General features: G+C 42.8%; 1 protein-coding gene across 3 annotated transcripts in view; it reads right to left on the bottom strand.

Annotated features, from left to right (window-relative positions):
- The window catches only part of FLT3 (fms related tyrosine kinase 3), an 80,687-nt gene extending 69,854 nt beyond the window's left edge, over nucleotides 1–10,833 (bottom strand). For 2 of the 3 annotated variants that reach the window (XM_029210275.1, XM_029210274.1), the window contains exon 1: nucleotides 10,742–10,828. In XM_029210275.1, coding sequence (XP_029066108.1) covers nucleotides 10,742–10,784 — 43 coding nt within the window. In that variant the 5' untranslated portion in view covers nucleotides 10,785–10,828. Of the gene's footprint in view, nucleotides 1–10,741 lie in introns of all 3 variants that reach the window. The other variant, XM_029210273.1, reaches the window with a different exon arrangement.
- Between the last annotated feature and the right edge of the window lie 1,863 nt (nucleotides 10,834–12,696).

Below are 12,696 nucleotides of genomic sequence, written 5' to 3'. Positions count from 1 at the left end.
GAGACATCCCACAAATTCTGATAAATTGCATTTCATTTAGTTCAATATACATTTTCACTTATCTTTTGTTTTCTTCTTTGACCCATGTATTATTTAGAAATGTGTTATTTAGTTTCCAAATATTTAAGGATTTTCCATTTATCTTTCTGTTATTAATTTCTAATTTAATACCATTGTCGTCAAAGGATACACTTTGTATGTCTTGAATCTTTTAAAATTTATGGGGACTTCCCTGGTGGCACAGGAAATTAAGAATCTGCCTGCCAATGCAGGGGACACAGGTTCGAGCCCTGGTCCGGGAAGATCCCACATGCCACGGAGCAACTAAGCCCATGCACCACAACTACTGAGCCTGACCTCTAGAGCCTGTGAGCCACAACTACTGAGCCCGTGTGCCACAACTACTGAAGGCCGCGTGCCTAGAGCCCTTGCCCCACTGCAATGAGAAGCCCCGCACCGCAACAAAGAGTAGCCCCCGCTTGCCACAACTAGAGAAGAAGCTTGTGTGCAGCAACGAAGACTCAATACAGCCAAAAATAAAAATGAATAAATAAATTTATTTTTAAAAATAAAAGTAAATAAATAAAGGAATAAAATTTATGGAAGCTTGTTTTATGGTCCAGAATATGGTCTAAATTGATGTGTATTGCATGCAACTGAAAAGAACTTATATTCAGCTGTTAAGTATTCTTTAAAGGTAAATTAGGTCAAGTTGGTTGATACTATTGTTCAAGTCTTCTACATCTTAATGCTTTATTTCTCTTTCTTCTATCAATTACTGAAGGAGTGTTGAACTCTCTGAATTTAATTATGGATTTGTTCATTTCTCCTCACAATTCAATCACATTTTGATCCCTGTATTTTCAAGCTCTGTTATTAGATACGTAAATGTTTAGGAGTTTTATGTCCTCTTGATAAATCAAGCCTTATAGCATTATGAAATGACTTTCCGTCCCTAGTAATATTCTTTGCTCTGAAATATACTGTCTAGTATTTTAGCTTCTCCGGCTTTCTTCTGATTAGTGTTAGCATGCAATTTTTTTCCCTATCCTTCCACTTTTAACCTATTTGTGTCTTCCTATCCAAGTCTGGTTTCATTTAAGAACATTATAGTTGGGTCTTGCTTTTGTTTTTTTTTTTCTTTTTAATAAAATCTGACTACCTCTGCCTTTTAATTGTGATATGTAGATTATTTAATGACATTATTGATACGCTTAGGTTTAAATCTACCATATTATTCTTTGTTTTCTATTTGTCCATCTGTTCTTTTTTCCCCTTTTCCTGTTTTTCTGCCTCCTTTGGGAAGAATTGAGTATTTTTTATGGTTCCACATCATCTCCTTTCTGGGATCATTACCTATAATGCTTTGCTTTTTTATTTTAGTAGTTGCTTTGAGGTTTAGAGTATATGTCTTTATCTTAACGTAGTCTACTTCTACGTGCTCTTATACCACCTCATATATAATATCAGAATACAATAGTATCAGTATATACTTACAATAGTACATTTCCATTTCATCCCTCTTTAGGCTTTGTGCTATTGCTGTCATACAGCATACTTCCACATAAGTTTTAAACCCCCCCAAAATCACTGATATTATTTTTGCTGTAAGTAATCAATTATCTTAACAATTTAAACATTTTTTTTTTAAGTCTTCTATTTTACTCCCTTTGGGTGGTCAAATATACATGTAATTAGAGTTCTTGGAGAGAATGGGGGAAAGGAGGACAGAAGAAAATATTTGATGAAATAATGGAGAAAATTCTTTCTACATCTGATGCAAATGATAGAAGCCCAACAAAACCCAAGTGCATGAATCAGGAAGAAAACTGCAAAAGGTACATTATAATCAAGTTAGTTAAAGCCAATGATAAAGAGAAAATCTTTTTTTTTTAATCGTTGCTAGTAATGACACGTATTCTTAATCAGGTATATCCTGAATCACTTTTTCATCACAACACACATAAATGTCTCATTGTATACATGTAATGTTTTGTATTACACAAGGTATCAGGCTTGTTGAATATTTGCCAACAAAAGGATTTTTTGGCTGAGAAGGAATCCAGACAAGAATGAGAGGTCACTAGTACTTTAAAGACAAAATTGAATTTGCCAACCAACTTTAAAAAAATCAACCTCTTTTAGAGAACCTATAGTATTTTGTCATAGCAAGTAACCACTTGCAACAAAGTCCCTATTTGGGGCTCATTAAAGGAAGTCTTCATGCTCATTTTTGCCATTGTCTGGGAAAATCTTAAATGCATCCAGAGAAAACAGATACATTCATACAGCAGACTTACATGTATGTTCGACCAACTGAAGTCCTCATGTAGCTCGCTGATTCTCTGTTCATTTTACTTTGACTATTTTCTCTGTTCATTTTGGATAGTTTCTATTGCTGTGCCTTCAAGTTCACCAATCTTTTCTTCTGCAGTATCTAATCTATTAACCCCAACCAGTGTAATTTTAGTTTTTACCTCTGGAAGTTTAATTTGTGTGATTTTTTCATATTTGCTATTTCCCTACTTAACACGTACAAGCTTTCCTCTAGCTTCAGGAACAAAGGAATATAGTTATAACAACTATTTTAATGTTCTTGTCTAGTAATTCTATATTCTATGCCATTTACGGGTCTCCTTTGGACATTTGAGTTTTCTCCTTATTATGGGTTGAATTTTTATCTTTTGTTTGTCTGTTAATTTGTAACAAGATGCCAGACATTGTGAATTTTACCTGCTGTCAGATACTTCTGTGTTCTGTTAAATATTCTTGAACTTTTTTCTGAGATGTAGTTAAGTTCACTGTAAACACTTGATCCCTTCAAGTCTTGCTTTTAAGCTTGGTTAGGTGAGACCAGAGCAGTGTTTAGTACAGAGCTAATTTTTCTCCACTAGTGGACTTCATCAAAACTAATAACTTCTGTTCTTCAAAGGACACAGTTAAAAAAATGAAAAGACAAGCCACAGGATGGGAGAAAATATTTTCAAAACAAACAACCTGATAAGAAACAGGCAAAAGACTTTAGGAGACACTTCATCAAACAAAACATAGCATGACAATTAAGCACACAAAAAGGTGATCAACATCATTAGTCATTAGGGAAATGCAAATTTAAACCACAATGACATGTTGCTACACCTGTTAGAAATGTTCAAAAACAAAACCAAAAACACTGACCATACCAAGTTATGACAATGATTTTGAGCAACTGTACATGCACTTTGAAAAGCTGGCACCTTCTCATAAAGCTGAATATTCACTTAGCATACATTCCAGTGATACAACACCACTCCTAAGATATTTACCCAAGAGAAATGAAAACCTATGCTCACACCAAGACTTATGTTCAAATATTTATAGTGGCTTTATTCATAATTGCCAGAAACTAGAAGCAAACTCAGGAACTTCAGCTGGTTAGTGGATAAACAAACTTTGGCACATCCATACCACGGAATACTACACAGCAATAGAAAGGAAAAAAGATCTGATATACATAACAACATGGATTAATCTCAAATAATTACACTATGTGAAAGAAACAGACTCAAAAGTCTATATACTGTAAAATCCCACTTATATGACATTCTGGAAAATTTGGGGAAAATGATAGGGACAAAAAAAGAGATAACTAGTTGCCGGGGTTGGGGATGGGCATCAGGGTTGACTACAAAGGGGCATAAGGGCAGTTCTGGGGGAAATGGAAATGTTCTGTGTCTTGATAGTGGTGGTAGTTATGTGACTGTATGTGTTGGTTAAACTCATAGAGCCATACAGTAAAAAGGGTAAAGTTTGTTATATAAAAGGTATACCTCAATAAATCTGACTTTTTAAAAAGCCAAAGGAAGAATTTGCCCCCACTGATATTAAGGCTGTTTCTAAGAATCCGTTCCAAAACCCTGGTGGCACTTCCCAGAGTCTCGTTCCAAACATATCCTGAGCAATGAGGACAACTTCATTTGTTTGTTTGTTTTATTTTCTTGTCACACTGCGCGGCACGCGGAACTTCCCTGACCAGGGATCGAACCCATGCTCCCTGCAGTGGAAGCCTGGAGTCTTAACCACTGGCCCACCAGGGAAGTCCAAGGACAACTTTAGAATCGGAAGAGAGCTCCTGAGGGGTGGTGGGGGGATAAGTGGAGAAAGAAATTTGGCACTCATCTAAAATAAAATTTTAGGTAAAAGTAAAGTCTACTCCACTGAAAAAGTGATGGTTTTAGACATTATAAAACAAATCAGAGAATGTCAGGACACTTCACTGTCAAATCCTCCAAGTCAAGTCTGCTGTGAGGCAGAGAACCGGGTAAGACTTGAAGATCTGAGTTCCAAGTCCAGCTTTGAGTTACCTGCTGTGATAACCCTGGATTTCAGCAAGTCGTTTAACCTCTTTGGGCCCCACTTTCCTCACTTGGTAAAAGAGGGCAGCAGACCGGATGGTATAATGAATATATTTGGTCTTAGTCCTGATTCCACAAAGCTCCTAAAATCCTGGAATTCCCTGAGGGATAGGAGTGTCTGTTGTTATTCATCATGGACCCCTTCTGGGCACTCCAGAGTTTATGCTAACAAGGCAGCTTAGGGTGGGGCCCCTCTGTAGCCTCAGGATGGGGCTGGTCACAAGAAAGATCCAGAGATTGTGTGCTCTTCCTTAGACCTGGGGAGCTCTCATCCTTGCCAGTCAGTCTATGCTCTTTCTCTGTAAATTCCCATGATATTAACTACAGTCTATTTGCTCAGGAGTTCCAAATTCATACCTCCTGTGTATATGGCTGTATTTCTGGGTGGCCCCCAGGAACCTTACTCTCAGACTGAACTCCCTGTTTTCCTTCCTAAACCTACTCCCTCCCCACCCCCACCCCGACAGTGCCAGCACACCCACTGTCACCAAATCCAGAAACCCAGAAGTCATTTTCGACTCCTCCCTCTCCACTACTTCCCATCATCCAGGCAGCTGCCAAACCTTGACATTTTAACCTCCTGATAATCCCCAAATCTCTCCACAGCTCTGCATCTCTATTACCATTGCCCTAATTCCAGTCCTTGTTTGTCTCTGGCCTGGACTACTGCCAACAGCTTCCTAGCTGCCATGTTCCTTGCCATGTTCCTGTCTGCCTGACACGCATCCTTGACACAGACCCCAAAAATGTCGTTCTAAAATACACATCGAGCATCTCCCTCAAACCCCTCGACAACCTACAGCACTGGTCCTTACCACTTGAATCACGAATCTCACTGAAAAATCTGATGAAAGCAATTAACCTTCACACACACATACACACACACCCCGTGAAGGATGCAACGGACCCCCTGAATTCCATCCAGAGACTCTTGGACCACATGATAATATCCAAGTCCTTTATCACATCACTAAAACACTCCTTACACATCACACACGGAGCCTCTGGTAACCCTGAATTTTTTTTTTTAAGAAAGCTACCCATTGAACAGGCTTCAATTTTCTAAGTCACAACTTTTTTTTTTTTTTAAATATTTACTTATTTATTTATTTATCTTTGGCTGCATTGGGTCTTCGTTGCTGCGCACGGGCTTTCTCTAGTTGTGGCGAGCGGGGGCTACTCTTCGTTGCGGTGCGTGGGCTTCTCATTGCGGTGGCTTCCCTTGTTGCGGAGCACGGGCTGTAGGAGCGCGGGCTCAGTAGTTGTGGCTCACAGGCTTAGTTGCTCCGCAGCATGTGGGATCTTCCCAGACCAGGGATTGAACCTGTGTCCCGTGCATTGGCAGGCAGATTCTCAACCACTGCGCCACCAGGGAAGACCCTCACAACTTTTTAAATGAGGGCTCCCCTATCCTCAGACATTGTGCCTCAGTAACAAGGATGGAATTACAGTTTCTGTCTACCCTGTGTTTCTGACCTCTGTACCATTTTTCTCACTGTCCTATTTGCCTGGAATGTCCTGATCCTCCCCTTTCCCTATCAAGTCTTACCTTTCTAATCAAGGGTCTGGCATCATCTCCTGTTGGAGGTCTTGCCTTATTTTCTCAGTCTGCATTAGAGGCTCAGCCTCGGTGCTTATTTCTAAAATTACTCTGCAATTTTCCTTTTACATGCCTTTTCTTTTTACATGCCTACCCTTTCCCACCAATGCCCCTAACATTAGACAGAGCAGGAACCAGGACTGTCTGGCACCTACTGGACTACACTACTCCCAAGGGTCTAAGAAGGCAAGGAGGAAAATCCTGTGACTCTAAATCCTGATGCTTTCTTCTGCAAAGCACCTGCCTAGCCAGGGAAGCAGCTGCACTTTACAGGTATTAACTGATGAAGGAGTAAGACACTGCTTATCTCCTTTTCTCAGATGAGGAACTTAAGTGTAGAGGCATTCCCTGCCAGAATAAAGAACTCATGTTTCCTAACTGTGTGGCTAGTCCTGCCTGACTTATTCACCTGCATCACTTCCAAGAACTGAATCCCTAACATTGGGAACATCGTAACTCGAGTAGCAAAGCAGTTGAAGACTGAATTCCGTGGATATCTTAAAATCAAAACACAATGGTTTAAAGACATGATGACAATATCCTGTTTTAAAGTAGACTGTAAATAATTTTATGGAGGATTCTTGGCTACCAATTGACCTACAATGACAGCAGTGAAAAAATATTTTTACTGTTTAACCTAAAAAATAACAATAGTTCCTCTTTTAGGATCTTATGCAATTCCTCTAGCCACAAAAGAACACTGTGTGTGTACTTTATATTATTTTTAACTTTCCTCTACATGTGTCGGGACCCATCGAACAGAATTGCGTGATTCCAACTAACGACCATCGGAGTTCTACAAAGAGTTCCAGCCACAGGGGTAATTCAATCACTTACGTGTAAAGCTCACAGACCCCCAAAAGACAGAAAAACCTTTGGCCACACAAACATGGCTACCTAAGAAGTAGCTAAGGCTTTTTTAGAAATCTTGATGGAAAAATACTAAGATCACAAAGTCACCTGATGAAAACCAAAAGCTCTATTCAGGCAAACCATCTACTGCGAGATTCACAAGACTTTGCTATTTCAGAGTGAATAAAGGATGGAGCATAGTGGCGAGACCAAGCTAAGCAAATTACAAAGCAGGCCAAGCGAATTTTCAGCCCCTCAATTTCCCCTCTGCAAATTCTTATTCCTGTCCTCTCCAAGATCCCTTTCAAAATAAAGAAAAATGATAAAATACCACACTTTTGAGATTATTTGCTTTTTTGCCCAAATCAGAATCTCGACCCAAAGATTAAGGCTATATCTGGTGGCTACTTGGGGATCCAGCAAGATAGCAATCTTGAACACTGACTGGTAAGGGCTCTTGTCACATTGCTTTGTGAGTTTCCTTAGAGAATGACCAGATGGGGGGAATAAAAAGAACTGTGGAGAAACTCATGAAGCTGAGCTCTCCTGTGGGCTTCTCAGCTGGGCAGGGATACTCCCTGGGGAGTAAAATGCGGTCCACAAATTTGTTCCAAGAACCATTTGGAAAATTACTTCTTCCTAGGACCTAAAAAAAAAAAAAAGGGCCATGTTGCACCCTGGAACAGCTCATTTGTTTTATTTTAAATGGAAGAGCCGTTGCTTTCCCACAACCGTTGAACACAGTATATCCATGTTTAAGTAGTTTTAGGGGACGACAGCCCTGGGATTCCTATTGTGACCTGGTCAAAGCTTCCTTCGCTGAAGCATGCTGGTTTTCATCCACAGACATTTAGCGATCACGATAAATGTGTTGGAAGGTTTAACTCATTGAAAGCAAGCTCTGTGCTGAAATGTGTTCTTGGGGAAAGGCGATGAGCACGCATGTTTAAAATAGAACGGAATTAACTATTTATATGTAAGTTCTCCCCTCCCCATCTCTTTCATCTTGGTACTCCCATGCGCCTAGCACTGAAATAGGTATTCAATAAAAGTTTGTCAAATAAAAAAATTCTTCCTCATGCAGGCTTCCTCTTCTTCTTTCTTAAGTCTTTCCTGGAATATAAGTAAGTCTTCCTCCCCCACAATTAATGTCTCGTCATTACCTGACTTTTTTCAGTCAAACAACAGGAGACGTCAATAACACCACCAACAAAATCTTTACCGATAACTAAGAATTAATGAAAGTGTCTTTTTAGTTATAAAATGTAGAGCCAAGTAGTTCATAATTAAACCTAAGAGGATAATTTACTACAGATCCATGTGAAGTACCCAAGAAGAAATGAATAGCCAAATCTAAATTGGTATGATGGTAACAATTAGAACCAAGACTTTTAGGATCGAAGGGGACCTTAACACCAGGTCACCAAGTCTGGTGTCCCATCCAATTCAAACCAATCTTTGCATAGCATCCCTTCCCTCCTCCTCCTCCTGAATCGGTCCCCTGTAGGCTACCAGCTCACAAGAAGGCAAATAGTTAAGACAAGCAGCAAGGGCAAAGGATGCCAACTAAAATGTGTAGGTCAAAGCTCTGAATGGAATTTTCTGACACTAATGAGAGAAATAGTTGTCAGTTACTGAAATATTGAAATCCTCCTCCTAGCCACGATCAACACAGAATGCAGCTAAGGCCATGGAGAGTGTGTGTCCATTCTTTAAATACTACTTAGAAAACCTCATCATTATTTATGAAAGGTAGAGCTTACAATATAAGGGAAATGGGGATGGCATCCAAAAATTCAAGGAATGTAAAGCTTTTAAACATTTAAAGTCCTCATTTTTAAGCTTCTCACTTTGTGCTTCTTCATTCAAGAAAATCTGTAATAGCAAGTATTGGCAAAGATGTGAAGAACCGGAGCTCCCATACACTGCTAGTGGGAATGTAAATTGGTAAAACCACTTTGGAAAACTGTTTGACAGTACCTACCCAAACTGACATATGCCTTCCCTTATAATCTAGGAATTAGACCTGAGGGTATCAAAGAGAAATGGGTGTTCCTGTCCCCCCAAAACATGTAAAAGAATATTCACAGCTGTGTTACGTTTCATTACACAAAATTGGAGACAATCAAAATGTTCTTCAACAACAATGGATAATTAAATTGTATAATCTATTCATACTAAGGAATAGCACCTAGCAATGGGAAAAACAACAACACTGCTACTAAGAACAAGGTTGGATCTCATAATCACAACGTTGAGTGAAAAAAGCTGGACATTAAAAAAAAACATAATGATTTGGTTTACACGAAGTTCAAAAAACAGGCAAAACCATGGTAACAGAAGTCACAATAGTGGCTACCTTTGGGGGGTATAATCTGAGAGGGGGCGGAGTTAGAAGTGCTCTGTGTCTTGATCGGATAATGGTTACGCGGTTACACAAACACTAATGGGTTTGTACTATTAAGATGTGTGCATATTTGCTTTATGTGAATTATACCTAATTTAGAAAAATCTGGAGAGAGATGTAGGAATTTCTGAGATTGTCCCTAAATATAAAAGAATTCAATGCAGCTTAACTATAGTTTCATGTACTGATGTTTATACTTTCCGAAAGCCTTTGTATGCTGCTGAAAAATCCACTTACTACTAATGTTATACATAACAGAAAGCTAACTTTTTGTAACAGACTCTGAAAAACATATTGTACCATACATTTGAAATGTACATATTTCCCAATTAACGAAGATGTTCAGGAAATGCAAGATGTTTTTCCACTCTTTTCCCCCTTCTGTTACATTTTTTAAATCTATAATTCTGAATTATTTGAAACAAAATCTATTGGAAATAATTCCTGCACGTCCATACTGCAAGTATTTTATGTACCACAGAGGATTCAAGAAAGACTGCTAGAATTTTGGAGCTGGAGGAGTCACAGCCAGACTCCTTCACTGGACAGAGCACAATGCCGGGGCCGGGGACAGTGAGGGCTGGTCCCCCAAGGGTGCAGAACTAGGACCGGGACCTAGAGCCTCCCTGGCTCCCAAGACCCTGTCTCCTTCACCCTAAACGCAAATCAACCCTCTAGTTTTTTCCAGATAGATGAACTGGATCTAAAGGGTGGTTTTTTTTTTGTTTTTTGTTTTTCCAGTAACAACTGTGCTACCCAGAATATTTGGGAACAGTCAGCTGAGTCCTTGAAAAGCCCCTTGGGGTTTAATGCCGGGATAAAAATCGAGTACAGGAGGAGGGGGTAGCTAGTATTTTAAGATGTAAATCCCGTTTGCATAACATTTCCAAAGTAACTATTCATTGATCCAACTGACATTCGGCGGGTAGGGGGTCGTTACCCGAGATGACTCGCTTTGGGGGGGAAAGCGGGCGCATCTTCCCATCAGAGTTCACTCCCTAAATCAAAACCTCAAAAGAAGAGTTAAAGACGCCACCCAGGAGTCTACGGTAGCCCGGGTCGGTGCAGGCGAGGTCCCGGCCCCCCGGCGCCCAGCTCGGGGCCGCAGACTCGGGCTGCCGGCCCACTACCCGGGCGCGCGGGCCGAGCGGACAGCCAGAGAGGCTGGCGGGGCGGCCGCGGCCCCGGCCCCGGGCAGCGCTTCGGCGAGGCCGCCTGCGGGGTCGGGGTCGCCGGTGGGTACCGCGGCCCGAGTCGGAGCGGCGACGCGAGAGGAGGGGGAGGAGGACGCGGGGTGGGCCAGGCCGGGGCCGCGGGCGGGTTCTGGGCGAGCCTGGAGGGCGCGAAAGAGGGGAGGGGCGCGGGAGCGAGGGAAGGAGCGGGGCGGGGAGGCGCGCGGCGGCGGGGACGGAGGAGGCGCGCGCCCGGTCCCCGCGCGGGGTGGGGGCCGGGGGCCGCGGGGGCTCGAGCGGGCGAGCGGGGCCTTACCGAGCAGCGGCAGCCGGCCGCCGAGGCGCGCCAACGCCGGCATGGCCTCCCGAGCCCGGGGTCCCCAGGCCGCGCCGGCGCAGCCCTGCGATGCCGCCCTCAGCGGCGCGCCCCGCGCTGCAGGTGGCTCGCTTAAGGATGCGCGTCACCGACCGCAAATTCCCTCGGACTGGTGCAAAGTAGACGGGGGGGAGGATCCCTCTCCCCAGCGGCAGGGGCTGTGCCGGGGCGCCGGTGCCTGGCGCAGCGCTGCGGCCGAGCCCACGTGCCCACCGTGGTCCGCAGCCCGAGCTCCGCGGCGCCCGGGGCCCCCCGACTGTGGCGGGGGAGACTGGGCGCGGTTCCGCCAGGGAAGTCGCAGGGGCTCCGCGGCTCCGGCTGGGGAGGAGGCACGGCCAGACCTGTCTGGCCCCCGGGCGTCCCAGAACCCTCTGGTTCGGGTCCCGGAGCGTGGGGACTCTTCAGGGAGCCAGCCACTCGCGCGCGGGGGGCTTTGAGGCCGCAGGATGGGAGCTACATCCGCGCCACACGCGGACGCCTCTGGCTGGCGCGCAGGCGAGCAGAGGGTCGGGGCCCACGCCCGGTGGATCCTAACTACGGACCGATTTTCTTTGTCTCCCCCTCCATCTCCTAGGATGCCCAGGACGCTGTCCACAGCGGCAGCGAGAAAAACAGGCTCGGCTTCAATGTCAACCAAGGCAATCACGGAGGCTAAAAACCAGCCATAGAAACAAAAGCAGAACACACAGTGCATCCCAGGGGATGTTTTGAATTAACCATCCCGTAATTCTTGTTCTTCATCACATAATATTTCAAGTTGAAATTATTTTCATGGCAATAATTTGAAGATTGGAAAGCCATGGATGCCGGCTCTGATTCTTCCCTTAACCAGCCCTTGACCTTCCCAAGCACTTGTTCCCTCAGAGTCCCAGTTTACTCACCTGTAAGTGAGCACAGTAGATCACATGGTTTATAATGTGTCTCCAGGTTCTAGGAATTCCATGCTTTTAATTATTTTAATCATGTTCTAATCAAGCGTGATAATTGACTGCACGTTCTCGGCCGTACAATCCTTTTCCTCAGCTGTAGTCTAGAGTAGGATAATTTTCTCCCCTAGAGCATAACAGAAACTTTAAAAGTGGTGTAGCCACTATGGAAAACAATGTGACAATTTCTCCAAAAATTAAAAATAGAATTACCATATGATCCAGCAATTGCACTTCTGGGTATATACCCAAAAGAATTGAAAGCAGGTTAATGAAACGATATCTGTACACCCATATTCATACCAACAGTTTTCACAATACCCAAAGGGTGGAAGCAACCCAGATGTCCATCCACAGATGAATGGATAAACAAAATCAGCTGAATAGATAAACAAATATGGTATATACATACAATTGGACTGTTATTTAGCCTTAAAAAGGAAGGAAATTCTGCACATGCTACAACATGGATGAACCTTGAGGACATGTTAAGTGCAAAAAACCAGCCACAAAAACACAAACGCTGTGATTCTACCTATGTAAGTTGCCTAGAGTAGTCAACTTTGTAGAGACGGAAAGAGTGGTTGGGTTGGGACTGGGGTCTGGGGAGAGGGGGGATGGAGAGTTGTTGTTTGGTGGGGCCAGAGTTTCAGTTTTGCAAGATGAAGAGGGTTCTGGGGATCGGTTGCAATGTGCATGTATTTAACACAACTGTACACTTAAAAACGGTCAAGATGGTAAATTTTATGTTATGTGCATTTTTACCTCAGTGAAAAGTAAAAAAAAAAAATTTTTTTTTAAGCACCTACCTTAGGTTAGACAGAGCTAGAGAAAGAAATGTTGAGTTCAGTGAGACATGAACACATAAAAGCAGTGAGGCAGGCTGGTGATGGGAAGAAAAGTGGGCTAGCAAGCCTTCCAATTGCCAAGATCTAAGGCATTACCTTTCATTTACAGCTTGATTACTGC

This window comes from Monodon monoceros, unplaced genomic scaffold (genome assembly GCF_005190385.1).
Source record: "Monodon monoceros isolate NGI ecotype Baffin Bay Population unplaced genomic scaffold, NGI_Narwhal_1 Super_Scaffold_8, whole genome shotgun sequence".
Taxonomy (NCBI): Eukaryota; Metazoa; Chordata; class Mammalia; order Artiodactyla; family Monodontidae; genus Monodon; species Monodon monoceros.
The sequence above is the reverse complement of the archived record's forward strand: the minus strand, read 5'-3'. Positions and strand labels throughout refer to the sequence as shown.